The sequence below is a fragment of the Macaca nemestrina genome, chromosome 11, assembly GCF_043159975.1.
Source record: "Macaca nemestrina isolate mMacNem1 chromosome 11, mMacNem.hap1, whole genome shotgun sequence".
Classification (NCBI taxonomy): domain Eukaryota; kingdom Metazoa; phylum Chordata; class Mammalia; order Primates; family Cercopithecidae; genus Macaca; species Macaca nemestrina.
This window is the reverse complement of record NC_092135.1, coordinates 140,327,188-140,347,427: the sequence shown is the minus strand read 5'-3', so window position 1 is coordinate 140,347,427 and position 20,240 is coordinate 140,327,188. Positions and strand designations below refer to the sequence as shown.

At 47.3% G+C, this 20,240-nt stretch overlaps 1 protein-coding gene across 6 annotated transcripts in view; it reads left to right on the top strand.

Moving 5' to 3' along the window:
* The window catches only part of LOC105473739 (contactin-associated protein-like 4), a 207,606-nt gene extending 191,875 nt beyond the window's left edge, over positions 1-15,731 (top strand). For all 6 annotated transcript variants that reach the window (XM_024790372.2, XM_024790371.2, XM_024790373.2 and 3 more), the window contains 6 exons: positions 3,178-3,402; positions 4,881-5,014; positions 6,173-6,260; positions 13,235-13,447; positions 13,674-13,745; positions 14,645-15,731. In XM_024790372.2, coding sequence (XP_024646140.2) covers positions 3,178-3,402; positions 4,881-5,014; positions 6,173-6,260; positions 13,235-13,447; positions 13,674-13,745; positions 14,645-14,835 — 923 coding nt within the window. In that variant the 3' untranslated portion in view covers positions 14,836-15,731. The remainder of the gene's footprint in view (positions 1-3,177; positions 3,403-4,880; positions 5,015-6,172; positions 6,261-13,234; positions 13,448-13,673; positions 13,746-14,644) is intronic.
* The last annotated feature ends 4,509 nt before the right edge of the window (positions 15,732-20,240 follow it).

The window sequence follows — 20,240 nt, the reverse complement described above, 5'->3', positions numbered from 1 at the left end:
ATAATTTCAATATTAGTGGAAAGCACATTTGACAAAGTACAGTATGACAACTAGGAATATAAGGCAAGTTTTCTAACTACATCTAACATCCTTTTACTAAAATGCTTACTGGTGAAAGAAAGAATGGTTTCCCCTAAAACGGAGAAAAAAGCAAAGATCTCTATTCCCACCACATCTTTTCAACATGCTGCAAGTCTTAGCCAGTGCAATAAGACAAGAAAAAAATAAAAAGCCACACATTGGAAAGAAAACATAAAATTATCTTTAGTCATAGGACATATAATCATCTAAATAGAAAGTCATAAGGAATTTACAAAAACCTACTACAACTAAAAGTCACAGAAAATAATATACAAAAATTAATTGAATTTCTATTACTATTACAACAATGGGACAATTTTCAAAATAAAATTCTATTTAAAATATGGTAAAAAGTATATTTACAGATAAATGGAACAAAATAAGTATAAGACTTCTACAGTGGAAACTGCTAAAATAAATGAACATCTAAGCAAATGAGGAATATAACGTGTGGATGAACTGGAAGACTCGGTGTTATTACTGTATCATTTCTTCCCAAGCTGATCTATAAACTGAGTGTTCCAAACAAAATTTTAGCCTAATTGTCCAGCTAATTCTAATTTTAAATGGAAATGCATGGGATCATGATTTTGCAAGGCATTTTTTTAAAAAGAAGAGACAGAAGATACATACATGTATATACAGATATAGATATAGACATAGACACAGATATTCAATTGATTCTTCATAAAGTGTTAAGGGCATTCAAAGGGGAAAAGGGGAGTGTTTTAAGCTATGGTTCTAGAGCAACAGGATAGCCAAATGGGAAAAATATACATAACGTAACCCTTAACCCATACCACTACAAATATTCACTTGAAATGGGTAGTAGACACAAATGTAAAAGCTAAATTTATAAAATCTCTAGTAGAAAACCAAGGAGAACATAATTGTCACCCTGAGGTAGGAAAGCTTCTTAGAATACAAAAAAAAAACCATGAATCATAACGAATTTTATCAAAGTTAATGACTTTTACTCATTAAAAAACTACTATGATAGAACGATTAAAGTACTCACATAATGGGTATCTACTGAAAGACTTAGGTCCAGAATATATGAGTAACTTTTACAATCATAACTCCACCAGAGAAGAGCTCCAGATGCAAATGGGCACCCGAGCAGTGCCCAGCATCATCGTCATGAGGGAAATGCAGGTTAAACCCATATTTAGATAGCACTGCACAAGCACTTGAATGGCTACAATTGTGAAGACTGACGCTGCCAAGTATAGGAACTGATGCAGAGGGACTGGAATTCCAATGCACACTTGGTAGGAGGGTAAACGTTAGTGACTTTGGAGAACTCCTGGGCAGTTTCTGAAACATCAATGATTCTGCTATCCGTGATTCTTAAGTGTTCATACAACACAAGTGAAAATGTAGAGGTCCCTGAAGTTGCACACAATGGCCTACGGCAGATTGATTCATCATCTCCAAACCTGGAAGCAACGTGAACATTAGGAAGATTGAAGGGGCGAGCGGATCTGTGCCTGGTCCGGTCAGGTCCTACTCTTCCACAACACGGATCAATGTAAAATCCTCACATTCAGTGAAAGACGTCAGGCAAAAAGAAACAGGGAGCTCCCAATGTGTGATTCCATTTACGTGAAATCCAGAAAATGCCAATCAGTGTGGAGTCACAGAAAGCAAATCTGTGAGGCCTGGCACGGGCTTCTGGAAGGAGTCACTGCCAAGAGCACAGAGGAGAAACGTGGGGATGTTCTGATACTGGTCGTGGCGGTAATTTCATGGGTGGATACATCTCCTAAATCTCTTCCTATTTTCCTCTACTTGGGTATGTTTATTGTACTAATTATGTCCCACTAAAGTCAATGAAAAGGTGTTTTGTCCCTTCCACATGAGCACAGATCTCACTTTTTAATGGTTCCATATCTGCCTCTGTTCAGTGCAATCAGAATGTTTTCACTGTATTGTGAACATTGTATTGTGGACAATGAAGAAGTGACCGGTGTGACCTGGGGGTGGGTTTGGGGGAGGTCACTCAATGACTCTGCCCGCCAGGTAGGAACCTGCTGTAGCCAGAGAGAGAAGAGCCGGTGCAGTGTTGGAACCACCAGTGCCCTCTTGTCCCCACGTACACACACTGCATCTGGGGTCATGTCACTTAATGCCAAAAACACCCTTTCAGGAACTGACGTAGGAACAGCTGCATGACCCTCTGGTGCCTGGACGTGCAGATGACCACTTTCCTCTCCCAAATTCATGGTATTGCCCTCAGCTCACCATACATTCGAAGAGCTCACCTGTGTGAAAGCCCAAAGGAGAAAGGAAGGAATTGAACCCCCAGAAACTGGTTTCAAGCCAATCCCATAACCTCTATGACTCTCTCAATAAGATATTAGTAAAATTATTGCATAACTTTGTCAATTTATAGGTTACGTCCCATATGTCTTACTGGCTTATCCTGCTCAATTAGGCCTTCAAGATGCCGCATCCCCTGTTATAGAAGAACTGCTCACTTTCCATGACCACGCTCTTGTAATTATTTCCCTAATTAGTTCCCTGGCCCTATATATTGTTTCCCCAATACTGACAACAAAACTAACTCATACTAGCACCATAGATGCCTGAGAAATCGAGACTGTGTGAACTATTTTACCTGCCATTATCCTAATTTTAATTGTGGGTCGTCAAGTAAGTCAGACTGAAATAACTGGACATTTGTCCCTGGGTCTTTGAAGGGCAAGGGGCCCTCTGAGCTCCTTCCTTTGTCACTCCTGGAGAAGACTGCCACTGCAAAGCAAAGCCTCACATGGAGGGAGATTTAAGGAAGGAAACTGAAGACCCAGCAGGTGATGGCCAGGAAGCCTGGCTTTCGCCTGAAACCAAACAGGAGCGCGTTGAGCTTGAAATGGTGACACTGCCCAGAAGGAAAAGCCTGTGTGATTTTAACACTGAGACTTAATAAGGACTGTCCTGAAGTTTGCAACGGTCAACTGTGATAGTCATTTCCGAGATACATGAGCATTTGTTAGGCCAATTTCTACTCTTCTATTTATTCAGATGTTCTAAAAATAGGTATACTTGCAATGAGCCTTTAGTCTTTAACAACTTAAAATGTGCGTATTATTTCAGAGATTTCTGCGTATTTTGGAACTGGCTCCTCGGTGACTTACAATTTTCAGGAATATCATTCCCCAAGTACGAATGCCAGCTCCCACGCTGCCTCATTCCAGGGAGAGACGACGTTGACCCAAGAGACAATTGCGTTCAGCTTCCGAACAGTGCAAGCCCCGAGCCTGCTGCTTTACGTGGACTCTTTCTACAAGGAGTACCTTTCCGTCATCCTTGCCAAAAACGGTGAGTGTCATTTTGGTGTCAGAAAAGTAAATTATTACAACTGTAATATGACGACATGTTTAATGCCTCTCAGATTACAAATGAGGAAAAAAATTGTGTGTTCTCCAAATGTCATTTTGCTTGTATGTGTTTTATTTTGTGGGACTATACAAACATTGTTGCAACAGTGTCATTTCAGTAATTGTGTAAGATCCTTCTGTAAAGTTTTTGATAAATTTGTATATCTCATGTAAAGAGAACTCGTATTATCCCTGGAAGGTCTGCATTAGAAGTATAAGGTGTCTGGTTATATGTGGAAAATATTTTCACCTTCTTCTAAGGAAAGAGGAGAAGAATTGATATGGCGGGAGCCTGGCAAGGCAGGTGTCCTGAGCAGCAGTGTCCTGCCCTGTCCAGGGTCCTGTGGTGGGCCCGGCCCCATCCACTCGACAATGAAAGTACAAAATCACAAGCGTCAACCAGCTCCTGCGTTTCCACGGTGGGAAATAAGGCCCAGCTTTAAGCATCTTAACTGGAATGTGAGGGTGCTGATTTAATATCTGGAGGAACTTACAAAAATGTCTGGCTAACAGCATTTTAGTACCTCCCCTGTGGCCATCAGAACACAGGTCTGAATCTCTTGAAGCAGGTAAAGCTGTCAGGAGCTATGGATCCACAGAGCCCTTGCCTCCTGGCAAAAACATATCACAGTACTCACATCCCCATGTCCTGGTTACCGATGTGATTTTGGAACTGAAACCTTCTGCGTGTCAAACCAACATGCTGCCATTTCAAGTGCAGCCCCGGGGTTCTGGCATCCAAAGTACGTATGGCTGGAACCTCGAACGCAGTAGGAACATTTCTTCCCCAGGCTGGAAGGAACCTGGAAAGTGGTCGCCTTCTTAACCAGTAAAGAGGCAACGAGGATGGAGTCTAGGCCAGCGTTTAATCCGTGGCCACCACCAGCTGGACTCATCACAGCCCCTCAGGAACTCAGCACCTTCACAGCAACGCATGTTTCAGGGCCGGCTGTGCGTGTCTCTTATTCACCTTTCAGAATCTTGGATGTGCACATAAAGGAGACGGGAACAGACAAACAGAAAATGACAACGTTTCACAAAGTTGCAACTTCAGCATTCCCTAATTCTTTTTGCAAAAGTGGCGTGGGCTTTAGACTCCAGCATGTGTGCGATTCAGGTGTTCACTGTTAGAAAATTAAGCGTTGTAGGAAACAGAGTTCTTGTTAACAGCAACTTTGCCTTGACCTTAAAATAGCATGATGTGAGCAGCGGTGGCCCCCGGCGGCACCAGGAGGCAACGCGTTTCCAGGGAGAGCGAGGACTGGGAACACAGGGGCGCATCCCAGTGGAACCCTAAACGGACTCCATCTGCAAAACATTCCTCTGGAAGCACACGAATAGTAACAACTTCTCTGGAGTGCGGAAAGGCAGCTGTAAAAATATCTCGTTGTTTCAAAAATGTCCTATTTTCCCCTTTAGGGAGTTTGCAGATCAGGTACAAGCTGGACACACATCAAGACCCTGATGTCGTTAACTTGAATTTCAGGAACATGGCAGATGGGAAACTTTACCACGTGAACATCAGCAGAGAAGACGGGGTGGTCTTTGTCGAGGTAACGGCTCGTTCCTGGCATAAGCCCCGCTCGCGGCATCACCTAAGGCAGGATTTTCGTAATGAAGCCCAGTGCTGGTCCCTTTTCTGTTTTATTCTCAGGTGTCATGGGCAAAAAGTCAAAACTGTGTCTGGTATTTTTTATTTTTTAGCAATGGAAATCTGCCACTTGCAGTATAAAATTATGCTTATTCACATGTCTCCTTATTTAATTTACTAACTAGGGAAATGCCTGTTTTCTCACGGTAAATTGCTAGAAGCTTTTGTTATTGTCGTTGTTGTTGTTTTGTTCCATTTTGTTTTTTGAGATGGAGTCTCGCTCTGTCACCCAGGCTGGGGTGCAGTAGTGCGATCTCAGCTCACTGCAACCTCTGCCTCCTGGGTTCAAGTGATTCTCCTGTCTCAGCCTCCCTTGTAGCTGGGATTACAGGTGTGTGCCACCATGCCCAGCTAATTTTTGTATTTTTAGTAGAGATGGGGTTTTGCTATGTTGGTCAGGCTGGTAGTGAACTCCCGACCTCGTGATCCACCCACCTCAGGCTCCCCACGTGCTGGGGTTACAGCCGTGAGCTGCCGCGCATGGCTGGAAGTTTTTTTGTGTGTGTGTGTGTTTTTTAAATAATTCTCCAGTGGGAATCCATGGGAACAAATGTTATAATAATTTAAAGAGACAGCTTATATAGAAAATGATGATGATTCCATTTTTGTTCTAACAAAGTAGAGTTGATTTGCTGCAGAGTGAGTGAAATTGTGCACTGTCAGGATTTTGAAGGGAGTTTTGGCATATTTTCTGTCTATATGGAAAGCATCATTTGGCTTCATATTTCCGGCTTTATTTTGAGATTTGTAGACGTTCTGGTCTTGAACCCAACACCCTGGGCTTTTGCATCTTTTTGTGGATTCTGTAGATTCCTGGTGGTTTGCATTGTATGGAAATAGCTAGGGCTGTGAAGAAAATGGGAGAGAAGGGGCTGCGGGGAAGGGCATCTGCGAGATGAAAACTGTGGAGCCGGTGCCCATCAGGGTCCTGAGCTCCCGGAGCGGTTCTGTCTCCACGGGGCACCACAGGCTTTTCATCAGTTTTGCTTTATTGTCTTCCTTCACTTCCTGCCTTATCCCTGGTGAATCAGAACATCTGGTGTTTGTTTCTCCCGGGCAGGTGAACCAGAAAACTTGGAGACAAGTGAGTCTGTCATCAGGTACAGCATTCAGAGCCATCAAATCCCTGGTGCTGGGCAGGATTTTAGGCAAGTAGACACCCCCCAACCCCGGGTCACAGGGCTGGTCACCAATGCACGGCTGGTCACCAATGCACGGGGCCGGCCACCAATGCACGGGCTGGTCACCAATGCACGGCTGGTCACCAATACACGGGGCTGGTCACCAATGCACGGGGCTGGTCACCAATGCACGGGGCTGGCCACCAATATACAGGGCTGGTCACCAATGCACGGGGCTGGTCACCAATGCACGGGGCTGGTCACCAATATACGGGGCTGGTCACCAATACACGGCTGGTCACCAATGCACGGGGCTGGTCACCAATGCACGGGGCTGGTCACCAATGCACGGGCTGGCCACCAATACACAGGGCTGGTCACCAATGCACGGGGCTGGTCACCAATGCACGGGCTGGCCACCAATACACAGGGCTGGTCACCAATGCACGGGGCTGGTCACCAATGCACGGCTGGTCACCAATGCACGGGCTGGTCACCAATACACGGGGCCGGTCACCAATGCACGGGGCCGGCCACCAATGCACGGGGCCGGCCACCAATGCACGGGGCTGGTCACCAATGCACGGGGCCGGCCACCAATGCACGGGCTGGTCACCAATGCACGGGCTGGTCACCAATACACGGGGCTGGTCACCAATGCACGGGGCCGGCCACCAATGCACGGGGCCGGCCACCAATGCACGGGGCTGGTCACCAATGCACGGGCTGGTCACCAATGCACGGGCTGGTCACCAATGCACGGGGCTGGTCACCAATACACGGCTGGTCACCAATGCACGGCTGGTCACCAATGCACGGGGCCGGCCACCAATGCACGGGGCCGGCCACCAATGCACGGGGCTGGTCACCAATGCACGGGGCCGGCCACCAATGCACGGGCTGGTCACCAATGCACGGGCTGGTCACCAATGCACGGCTGGTCACCAATGCACGGGCTGGTCACCAATGCACGGGCTGGTCACCAATACACGGGGCTGGTCACCAATGCACGGCTGGTCACCAATGCACGGGGCTGGCCACCAATGCATGGGGCTGGTCACCAGTGCACAGGCCGGGCCCTCGTTTCATGTCAGTTACACCACTGGTGTCAGTCAAGGCAGAGATTGTACTTGTGTCTTCATGCGCACACAGTCGTGAGGGGCTGCAGGAGAAATGCTTCCGAGGCGATGGGTGAGGAGCTCCACGCTTCTCTCTCTGGCAGCCAAGCACAAGGGGCTGCAGTGATTTTCTCATACACCAAAGAAAAACAGTGATCAAGGCAGGCATGTAGTTCACAGGTCACAGATCAAACAGTGCAGATTCAGAAACCCTGCCTGGATGACATTTGAGAGGAGAAATTTAGAAACCATGTGTTTGCTGCCCTGAAGTTCAGGCCAGTGGCACAGGCCCCACCCGGCTTTGCAGGCAAGTGCAGGCATTTCTGAATGACCTGAGTCTCATCACACTGCCAATGACGTGGGGCGTAGTGCAGGACAGGGAGGCGGGGCCATGGCGGGTCACATGCCACAGCTCCCTTCCCGTTTCCACGCCGCACAGTGAAAAGGCTGGCACATTGTCTTAAAGTTTGCTTTTTTAAAAAATTAATGAGCTATAAACATCATGGATACTTACGTATCACTCTGCAGAGGATAGTTTTGAGGTTTGTTTCATACTTCTGGTCTTATGTTGGCACTAGTGTGATACATTTTGTCTAAGACAATGATGTTTTAATCTTTTCAGTTATGTGTACCTATATTCTTATTCATTCATATTCTTCCTCAGACATAAGCTGAAAATCCCAAGTGCATGAGGAGACACTTGGGCAGCCGATACAATCTCTGAAAAGCATGGTAACGAGGTTTCCAACTCTATTAATGCCCGTGTATTTTCAAACACCACGTGGGGCATTGAAGCGAGACATTCCCATTCTTCGGTTGGGGACAGTCATGACCTGCCACGCTCCACCAGGTTGCCTTGTTAGGTAGAGGAAAAGTATGTGAAAGGCATTGCTTCTATGTTGCCTAATTGAATATTCAAAGTGGGTCTTGTGATGTCACACACACACACACACACACACACACACACACAGCTCCGATGACTGCTACAGTGATTAGTTGCTTTCAGGAAAAACATGGAATAACAAAGTTGATTTAAAGTGTTGAATCTGCTTTGAGAACATGCTTTAGAGTTTGATTAAAACTCCGGCCCCTGATAATTTAGTAACAGATGCACGGATTGCACACTGAATCCTGTCCTGTGATTACAAGTTTTATTCTTAAGCCACACTTGGACACGCAGTGGCCCAACCCTCCCTTGAGAAAATGGCAACAGCAGCACAAACAAAAGGGGGGGGTGTATTCCATATTGACAGCTCAACTAACTCGATTGATCAGCCAATACCTGCCAGTGTCCTGGGTGGTGAGGCCATGTCAGTGGACGAGCAGGCAAGGACCCTCGAGGAGCTCCTGTCCGGGGGCAGGATCGTGTCCCACAGAAGTGAGCGTGGAGCACTGTCCCCAGGGCCGACCATGTGGTGTCGCGAGGGGGTGAGAGGTGAGCTCCCCAAGCCTGGGCGTGTGACCCAAGGACTCAGGAGCAGGAGACCGACCGGCGGGGCTGGAGGGAGCGAGGCGGCCTGACGCGGGATGCAGATCACGCAGGCCTTACAGGCATTGAGACCACTACAGGGCCACGGACTTCATTCCTGTTAAACGTGGGGCCACCGAAGGGCAAGGACTTTCATTGTGAGGCTGCCCTGGCGGCTGCAGCGGGATGGGAGCTGCGGAGTCCAGTCAGGGTCCGCTTAGTCATCCAGGCGAGGATGATGCCCTTGACCCATGCGTGCAGCAGAGTGAGTGAGAACCTGCCCACGACCTCCCGATGCGGTGGACACAGCTCAGGACCCCCGACGTGACAGCTGCAGAGCCCAGGGACCCCCGATGGGATGGACACGGGGCCCAGGGCCCCCCTGATGTGATGAACACGGAGTCCAGGGCCCCCCAATGCAGTGGACACAGAGCCTAGGACCCCCCGATGCAGAGGACACAGAACCCAGGGCCCCCCAATTCAGTGGACACAGAGCCTAGGACCCCCTGATGCAGAGGACACAGAGCCCAGGGACCCCCAATTCAGTGGACACGGAGCCCAGGACCCCCTGATGCAGAGGACACAGAGCCCAGGGCCCCCCAATTCAGTGGACACGGAGCCCAGGACCCCCTGATGCAGAGGACACAGAGCCCAGGGCCCCCGGATGTGATGAACACGGAGCCCAGGGCCCCCGGATGTGATGAACACGGAGCCCAGGACCCCCTGATGTGGTGGACACGGAGCCCAGGACCCCCTGATGTGGTGCATATGGAGCCCAGGACCCCCCAGTGGGATGGACACGGAGCCCAGGGCCCTGCTCTCACCAGCAGCAGCCGGGCCATGGGCAGAGCCACCTCTGGGGGTCAGAACTGAGAGGCCTTTCAGTCACCGAGAGCTAAAGCAGGCGTGGAACGAGGCCAAGGTCTGGGCGGGGACACGTCAGGGCATCCCAGGTGTGGACCTGGTGGGAGATATTTATCACTCTCAGTCCTTCGTGCCGTGAGAAGCAGGGCCCCGTTTACAACTCTGGCTATGTTGTTTCATCTTGTATGATTTTCATTTTATCTCTAATAATGGCATCTATTTTATTCCATCTTTGAAATTATGGCACAGAAAATTTTTGAAAAGTCCTAAAAAATCAAAAGCCATAGAATTGTCCCAGCCTCCCCTGCTCCCTGGACACTCCAGCTATGGGGCCACTGGGACGCCTCAGATCCTGCAGTGGGGGCACCTCCAGGAGGAACGGGAGGGCGGCCTCCCCAGAAAGGGACCCAAGCCCGGCAGACATAGCCCAATTTTGTCCTCTGCCAAGCTCTTCCCTCTGCCCCACACCTGGGAGTCACAGGTGTGTCCCAGCTCTGCACCCACAGGCCAGGCTGCCTTTTCACTGACTAGAGGCATTCTGGGAATTCGAGAAGACTTTCTCCAGGGAGTTGGCTGATCATTCATTGAGACACACATATTGATTAAGTGCTTCTCAGTTCAGTAAATGATGAATGGTGTGGCTTAAACATGAACAAATCCCTGACCTCACAGACGCCACAGTCTAAGCAGTAAGATAAAACACACACAGTTTCACAAAGGTAAGAAGCATTGCACCTTATTTAAAAAGTTCACAGGAGGATTTCTTAAGAAATACAACTTAGATTCAAATTTCATGTCAAAGTGATGGATGAAACACCTCTGTGAAGTAATGGGCAATATGTTGTGTAACAGACAAAATGAACCACATCATATGAGTATAACGAATGAATGAAAATGCAAGTATAAAATTAATTTTATATATACCTGTATTCCCTCCAATTAAATGAGTAAAGAACATTAGACTGACTTTGAATGTATTGATATTTTTATGCAAGAGTTTTATATTCACTGGTGTATTATTCAGACTTGAAAATGTAAGCTTGAAGTTAAAGTTGAGCTGTAAATTTTATAGCTTGAGGCAATTGGATTTCATGAAATTTTAAATAAAAATTCATTTACCATACAGCTAGGGCATGGATTTTGACCAAGTTCTAATGACACTTCTCATGTTTTGGTAGTTTTATTTTAAGATGTGTTCTACCATAAGCCTAATAAACCTCCAAACCATTTTGTAAGCCCAATAAAACTCCAGGCTTATGTCCCGGGTTAGAGGGGTGCACGAAGTGCCTCCTCACCTAAGCCTGCTGAGGTCTGCTGAGAAAAGAGTCAGTCATTTTCAGGGATGTGTTCTACATGGAGGTTGGAGGCCAGCACTCCTTCCTGGGAGCCGTGGTTCGAGCTCCATTTCTTCCCTAGGCTGGCCCTTGCGAGCATCTCCCATGTGGATTTCACAGCCAGTGCCCCTGCCAAGGACTCCTGCCCTCCCTCCCAGAGCCTGCAGTGCAGGCTGGGCATGGTGGGGCTGTGGCTGCAGGTGCATGAAGATGTGCTGTGTTCCCATCCAAATCTCATCTTGAATAGTAGCTCCCATGATCCCCATGAAAGGGACCCAGTGGGAAGTAATTGAATCATGGGGGTGGGTTTTCTCATGCTGTTCTCATGACAGTGAATAAATCTCATGAGATCTGATGGGTTTATAAAGGGCAGTTCCCCTGCACACTCTCTCTTACCTGCTGCCATGTAAGACCTGCCTTTGCTCCTCCCTTGCCTTCTGCCATGATGGTGAGGCCTCCCCAGCCATGTGGAACTGTGAGTCCATTAGACCTCTCTCCTTTATAAATCACCCAGTCTCAGGTATGTCTTTATTAGCTGTGTGAGAACAGACTAGCCCAGGGTCATGGTCCGACTGAAATGCATGTTTGTGTCACCACTTGGGAGGGTCTCAGTCACTGGTGCCTGTTCTGGTTGTCTTCTCTCATTCTTTACAATGGTCACAGAGTGAGCTTCCTTTAAACCTGAACTCTTCCAGCTTTAACTCTTTCCAGGAATACATGCCTCAAATAGGGATGCTCATAAAGCACCACACCCTGGTTGGGTCCTGCAGCTTCTCCTGAGGCTGAAGAATTCTGTGCCATTAGGACTCTGTTAATTCTGTGAAGGAACAAGCATGAGTTCTAATAAATCAACTCTTCTGAAATGAGAGGAACTTTCAAGGTGAAGCGATAAATAGGGATGATGTTTGGAGATGAGACCTTGAGGAGGTGATTAGGTTTCCTGATTGGCATTAGTGCCCTTTCAGGAAGACAGAGGAGTTCTCCCTTCTTCCTCCTCTGTTCTTGGGCATCTGAGGATACAAGAGGAAGGCTGCCGTCCACACTCCAGGACGGGAGCCCTTGCCAGACACCGAATCTGCCCATATCTCGTTCTCAGACTTCCAGCCTCCAGATCTGTAAGAAATGAATGTATGTTGTTTAAGTCACCTGGTCTGTGTGTTGTGACAGCACCAGGGCTGACTGAGACCCCTATGTGTACGGGGTACAGGGGATCCAGGAGTCCCAGGTGGCATTCATGGAAATGCCTGAGCACAGCTGATAAATGTGTAAACTCCACATAGAGGAAGCCATACGGATTGTCATGCAGAAACAAAACATTATGAAGATAAAACATCAGACTGACACAAGACATCTCCACAACAGTGGAGGGAATGGCATTATTGTGAAGGAAGGTGGCGAAATGAGGACAGAGGTGGCATGATGACGACGGAAGGTGGCGTGATGATGAAGATGGTGTGATGACAAAGGAAGATGGCGTGATGCTCCTCAGGGCATCAAGTTTGGGTCCTCAGCCAACAACTGAAACCCCACCACACCCCAGAAGCAAATGTTGGAGAAATTGCTCTGATCAATTAAAGCCAAACTGGAGCAGAAATGAACAAGGGAAGATGAGGAGGGAGGACATGCATGAGGAGGGGACCTCTCAGTCCCTGTTGGCGCACACACTTACTTCTCCGTAGTTCAGCCTCAGTGGCTGAGAATACTCGGATACCTGGCTTGGAAATGGGTGTGGTGAGTAAACGCAGGTCCACTGTGTGCTCTGATCCGCACCCAGAAGGCTGAGGGACTGTTGGCTGAACGTCACCAAATTCTAGTTAAATTCTAAAATAGTTAAGGTTCAAAAACACAAACCATAATGTTAGTGTTAGTTCATGAACCAGGCCAATAAATATGTACTAATGTAATTTTTTAATGTGATGTAAATTTAACAGTATATCCATTATTTTTGTACACAGTATGATTTTATTTTTAGCAGCATAATTATAAATCTAAAATTTAGGAATTTTTTCACAGATTGCTTTATTTCCTTGCTGTTGTTGGTATTCAGTTTATTTGGTGATTAACTGATAATTATTTTTTGGGAGAGGGTAAAGGCTGAAGCTATTGCTCTGGTGTTCAGCCGCTGTCCAGGCACCCTTGTTTTGCACCCGGGTACCCAAGGCCCACGCACGCGCCCCCACGCACGCGCGCCTGCTAACCTCTCCCTCTGTCCCGCAGAGCCGGGCGGCCACGTGGACGCGGAGACTGCACGGGCCGGCGCGCGGGGCTTCTCCGGCTGCCTCTCGGCGCTGCAGTTCCAGCGCGTGGCCCCGCTGAAGGCTGCGCTGCTTCCAGGGCGCTCCGGGCGCGCCTCGGTGCGCGGCCCCGTGGCCAGGTCGAGCTGTGGAGCCGGGGAGGACGCGGCGCGGGAACGCACGCACGCTCCAGCAGGTGGGCACCGCGGGCCCAGACAAGGAGCCCCGGGCGAAGAGGCCGGAGGCCCGGGGAGACGCCGGCGGCTCCTGAAACCTCAGCCTTCCGCTGTCTTGCCCACATATTTTAAAATTGACGGATGATATCCAGTCTCACTGTGGCTGACAGTTTTAAAGTTGAAACGACACAAATTCCAGGTTCCTGAGAATGTCTCACCATTGCCCACCCTGCTTTTCCCCTGCAGAATATCCTGGTCCGGTGGATGAGGGCGAACCCATAGCTGGCGAGACCAGAGGAGACTCCGCAGTGATTGGAGGTGACTGTGCCGCAAGATTGAGACCCACAGGCATTGGTTTTTGTTTGTTTCTTTGTTGTGGGACGGAGTCTCGCTCTGTCACCCAGGCTGGAGTGCAGTGAGGCGATCTCGGCTCACTGCAACCTCCGCCTCCTGGGTTCAAGCGATTCTCCTGCCTCAGCCTCTGGAGTAAGTGGGATTACAGGCAGGTGCCACCACGGCCAGCTAATTTTATATTTTTAGTAGAGACAGGGTTTCACCATGTTGGCCAGGCTGGTCTCGAACTGCTGACCTCGTGATCCACCTGCTTCAGCCTCCCAAAGTGCTGGGATTACAGGCGTGGCATTGGTTTTAATCAGACAATTTCAAATAACTTAGATCCCATAAACTCCCATAGTTCATATATTCCTACAGTAAACTCAGCAGCAGGAACCATTCGAGGATGTCCATATCTGTGCAGACTGAATCACGTATGAACAGGTTCAATCACATATTGCTGTGACTCACTATGCCCTGCCCAGGTTATTGGAAAGCAGTCCTGATGGCATGATGTGGTGCATCCTGTACTCTAAAAGAATATGTGAGTCTCTGCTTGTGAGCGTGCAGTGCATGAGACCTGGGAGACAAATGTGTGTTTTCTTCTGGAAGCTTCCAATTACTCTCGTAAGACTCATAGAGTAAATGCATAAAACAACGCTACACCCAGCAGATTGCTAGAACTGAAAAGTCAACTAAATGTTAGGATTCTACCTGACCTAGAATCCCTGAAATTGTGATGTTTCCAGTTTACAATAAAGCATAGGCTTGGTGAATGCACAGTGATTTTGCTTTGGCTCTGGGCAGTGCAGTCAGCCTTGTGCGTGCTGGGCACGGTGCCAGCGTGCACATCCTGACTCCGGGGTTCCCTTTTGCTGCCTCAGGTGTGATTGCCGTTGTGATGTTCTTCCTGCTCTGTCTGGCTGCCATTGCCGTCCGCCTGTATCAGCAGAGGAACTTGTACACACCCAAAGAGGCGCCACCAGAGAGCCACGGCACCAATGAGGCAGTGCTCCGACGCGAGCTCAGCGTGCAGAACGCAGCGCGGGGGACCCAGAAGGAGCACTTCGTCTGAGCGGGAACGAGGGGCAACACTTCACTGCAGTGACTCGGCGCTTCACCAGGGCTCTCCATGGCCAGAAATGACCTTTGCAAATGCAACAGGCTTCAAGGCAGTCAGGCTGCACAGACGCCCCCTCAGAGGGCCTGGGGCCTCGTCCCGAGACATTGTCCTTTACCCTCCTTCATGCCCTCCACATGACCGTGAGTTAGACAGCTTCATAATCTGGGTTAGTTTCCCATGCCCTGATGTGATTTTACATGGACGTTTAACCTGCTTAGCGACTGTGAGTTTTGGAAGGGAAACTTGCTCAAGTTCTGAGTTCTCTGTCACAGTAGGACCTGCAGCTTCACTTGGTCTACACACACAGGCTGCCTATAGTCATTGCTATTGGTTTCCACAGAACCAAGCTTCCTCTCGACTGTGTCTGTTGAATTTTTAGGTCTTCTTGCGAGCCATAGCCAAGGGGCCAAAAATCAACAGCCTGTCTGCCTTGCTGTCTGCTGGCCAATGCAAAGTGTTACTCCTCTGTTGAGATTTTTATTTTTCGGTTTGTTTGCATTGCTTTTGTTTAGTTTTTCCTATTCAAATGTTCGTGATGAATATGGAAATGTCTGGTACTAACTGCCAGTCTTCAGCTGTGAAACTGAAAATCCACGTGGAGCAACACTCCGGAGTTAACCGCGCACGCTCTCTGCTCTGTTTTCTTCTAATGTCACCGAGACCAGTACTGATGGTTCCAGCCTCTCAGCCGTGCCCTGACTCATGCTGACTTCACAAAGGTTTCTGCGTTCTCTTTTTCAACTAAGGTTGAAGAGCAGTAGAACCACAAATTCTTAATAATGAAATGTATTTTTATTTGCAGCTGCAATACCTGAATGATAACATAATAGTAAATTTATTTCCCTAAACTCTTGGGTGATTATGTGGGTTTTCTTTGTAGCGATAAAACACTCCTGTCTTTTGCTGCGTGTTCACTTGATGCTCCCCGGGGCTCTCATGACTTTCCTTGCTGTCCTGGCACAGGACCGCAGGCAGCTCCACTCCCAAGTGTTTGAAGCGCCTCTGGCTGTGTCGTGCCTCCTTTTCAGAGGTTGGATCTGCTTCGGGCTCGGACCCCGGCGTGCGTTGCTGGCTGTCACAATGCCCTGCGCGTGTTGGACTTTCAGCTGCAATCCTGTGCTCACCAGGACCACCAGGAAAATCTCAAAATCCGTGATTCTGGCCTCAGTTCCAGGATGTGGGGGTCCATTTCTCAGACTTTCCAAAACCAGGGTGCAAGGTCTATGCCTTCTTAGTGTGCAAACCAGGAGAACAGCGGGTAGGAGGTTCACCCACTACCCTCTATCCTGCACTTAATTTCAAATCTCTGATCAACGAATCATCACACGGGGCCCCTGTTAAGGTCCCATAAAGCCAGCTCGGTAAAGACCTGTCCTCTGGGTACCCACCCTGTGTGTCCACCTCGAGGACAGGTAGGGAAGCCTGGCCTCCATCCTCTGGCCACCACCCTGTGTGTCCGCCTCAGGGAGAAGTGGGGAAGCCTGGCCTCCATCCTCTGGGCACCACCTGGTGTGTCCGCCTCAGGGACAGATGGGGAAGCCTGGCCTCCATCCTCTGGGCACCACCTGGTGTGTCCGCCTCAGGGACAGATGGGGAAGCCTGGCCTCCGTCCTCTGGCCACCACCCTGTGTGTCCACATTGGGGACAGGTGGGGAAATCTGGTCTCCTTCCTCTGGCCACCACCCTGTCTGTCCGCCTCGGGGAGAGGTGGGGAAGCCTGGTGAACTGTTTCAATTTTTCATGCCCTCATATGGGTTTTCCTTTAGAAATATGCAGAAGTTAAAAATTCCTGAGTAGGTAGTTATTGAAGTTGACGTTTTGTTATTTCTGTCTCAGAATCTCAGGTGACTTGGTCTTGTGACCATCTGGTTCATCGATAAACTGTCCCTGGGGTAACGCAGTGTCTCTGTAGCTGGCAATTGGCACTGCCCCAAGTTAAAACAAGCAAGACAGAGGTTGAGAAGGCCCCAGGGAGCTTTTATGAAATCAGTTGGGGAAAACTAGTTATTCATCTAACTGTGCCCACATTGAATTGAAGCATTCCCACAGACAATCTTCATTTTCCTTTCTTTGAAAAATACTGTGTTTCCTGTAATATTTTGTGAAAACCTGAAGTGTTGCTTCTCCCGAAGTGTAGGGGCTGATGGACATTTGGAGCCCTCATGAGCAGTGCACACTGTCACTGGGTAAAGGCCATGGTCAGGAAGCCCCACCGGTCTGTGCTGCATTTGCGAGGCTGACTCACTCTACCCCCTCCGGGGCTGCACGGAGGACCCCCTCCTTCTTACCTTCCACGAGCTTCACAGGACCAGATAGCCTCCACAACAGAAGATGGGGGTTAAGGAGACGCTCCTATGATGGCATGAAAAATTGAAAAAGTTTTACCATAGAAAATGCTTTCAAATACATGTCAGCTGTTTTTGAGCAGAATTCAGGTACTGAGAACTTAAGCTCTCAGTGCCTGAAAATGTAATTGTGACAGACACGCCAGCAGCAGCCAGGACTCCCATCTTCCTCCCCCAGGTGCAGAGAGGAGAATCCCCCAGGCAGGACCACAGAGGTCCCTGGATCCCCACTGCTCACCAGAGTAAAGCCAGAGTGCTCCTGTGTCCTGGGGGGCTGCAGAGATGGGGCCCTGCTCAGACATGAGAGGTGCAGGGGTGGCTCCTTCCACCCCCTCCTCACCTGCCTCTTTAGCCTGAGTGGCTGGTGAGTGGGTCTTGGATAGTGAACACAGGTTGTCAGATAAAACCGTTTCAATCCCAGTGCTTATTCCAGGTCCGTACCTTGAGAAACATTGACACGACGTCCTGGCACCTGACATGCAATCACTGATCTAGAATGTGCCTTTTCTTTTACACCAACTTTATCAGCACTGTGTTTGGGAATTGTGAAGTACCTCCAAAAATCCCCTCCTTCATGAAAGCAATTAGAACACTAAAAAAAAGTAATACAAATTAACTTTTTTCAGAATTCTGGAAAGTAAGCAAGGCCTGCAACAATGTGTGGAGTGTTTAAGAACGGAGTTTCAATCACAAAATCTTACCTAGACGAGACAAGATGACTTCCCTGTGAATTCTATCAAACATTTAAAGAAGAAATGTCTCTGATCCTTCACAGATTCTTTTAAAAAATAGAAAAGGAGGTAAAACTTTGCAACTCATTTTGTGAGGCCAGTGTTATCCTGACAGAAATAATAGAAAAGAACATTGGGAGAGAAAAAACTGCAGACCCAAATAATACTGATGAGTCTGTGTGTGATATGAATAAGTACTGTGTCTATATAATACATCCACGAAAATCCTTCGCAGAATTCTAGCAAACCAAAGTCAGCAGCACACATACACCGTGACCACATGGTTTGCCTCAGGAATGCAAGGTCGTCTCAACATACAAAAATAAATCAGTATATATACCATGTTTATAAGACAAATAACAAAAAGTACACGACCACCTCAATGGAAACAGAAAAATAATTTGACAAAATTTAAAAAATTTTCATGAAAATCCCAAGGCTGTAGGAATGTAAGGAAAATACCTAACCTGCTGAAAGGCAGTCCATAAAACATATGAACCTATGGTGAACCTCATACCTGATTCGGGTTGAGAATCCCTTATCCGAAATGCTTGAGACCAGAAGAGTTTCAGATTTGGGTATTTTTCAGATTGTGGAATATTTGCATTATACTAACCAACAGAGTACCCCAAATCTGAAAATCCAAAATGTGAAATGCTCCAATGAGCATCTCCTTTAAGGGTCAGATTTGGGAGCACTTGTTTTCAGATGACCTTAGAGTACTAATTAGGATCCTTTTTTGTGTAAGGAAGTATTTCTTAATAGTTCATGCTAAAAAAGCCAAAAGCATGTCTACAGATTTCATATTTTATTTGGTAGAGAAAGGCCTCACTGTACAAAGGCAGACTTAAAAGGATTTGAACATAAGGAGGAAAATCTGATTCTACTGCTTTTCTTCTCAGATTTGGGTTGCTCAACCCGTCATTAAAAGTTGACAGCTTTCCCCTAACATCAGGGAGAAGACAGGGTGTCCACTCCAATCACTTCTGTTCATCATTGTGCTGGACGTCCCAGCCGTGGCGATCAAGCAATAAAAGCAAGTCAAAGACACCGAGGCTGGGAAGGAAGCAGCAGCACTCCATCTACTCACAGATGACATCATCTTGAATACACAAAATCCTAAGAAATCCACAAAAATTATATAGCGCTAATAAAAAAGCAACTCTTAGGCCAAGCTTGCAGTATGAAAAATACAGAAACCAATTTTATTCCTCTCCACAGCAGTGAACTCTGACATGAAATTCAGAAACAATCCATATGGAAAAGCATCAAAATAATATCATACTTAGGTATGAATTTAACAAAAGCAGTACAAGACTGGTATACCTAATTGTACAAAACATCCTTGAAAGAAATCAAAGAAGACTTAAATGGAAAGACATCCATGTTTATGGATGGAGACAAGATACTAAGAAGGCATTACACTCCAAGATGACCTATAGATTCTGCAGAATTCCTATCGAATTACAGTGCCTCCCACTTCCTCTGTTTTTATTTTGCAGAAATTAACAAGCACATGGGAATTAAACTAAAATGTGCATGGGGTATGTAAGGGATCTGGAATGACCAGAGTATGTTGAATTCTTCTTGATTTCAAAACCTACGAAAACTACAGTCATCAAGACATTGTATTTCTGGCATAAGGATAGAATCAATGAAACAGAATTGAGATCCCAGAAATAAACGTGTATAACCATAGTTGACTGACTTTTGACAAGGGTGCCAAGGCTGCTCAATGGGGAAACAGCAGTCTTTTCAACAAATAGTGCTGAGAGAACTAGACACCCACATACCCAAGAATGAGGCCGAGCCCTTACACTGCAGACAAAACCAAAAATGAATCAAAGAGCTAACAGAGGGGCTAAAACCATAGAACTCTGAAGAAAACACATTCTTAACCATGAATTTGACAATGCCTTCTTAGATGACACAAAAAACACACAGAGACAAAATTAGAAAAATTGGACTTTGTCAAAATGTAAAAGTTTGCACTCAACAGGACACTATCAGTGAAGTGAAAAGAGCTCACAGAATGAGCTAAAATATTTGGAATCCCATATTGACTAATACGTTGGTGTGATGACATGCAAACAACACTTAAAATTCAACAATCAAATGACCCATAGTGCAATTAAAAAATAGTTAAAGAGTTTGAATAGACATTTCCCCAAAAGAAGATAATCAGATGGCTAATAAGCACAAGAAAAAATGCTCAAAATTATTAGTCATTAGGAAAATGCAAATCAGAGCCACAATGAGGGGTTGCTTCCTCGCTTGGATG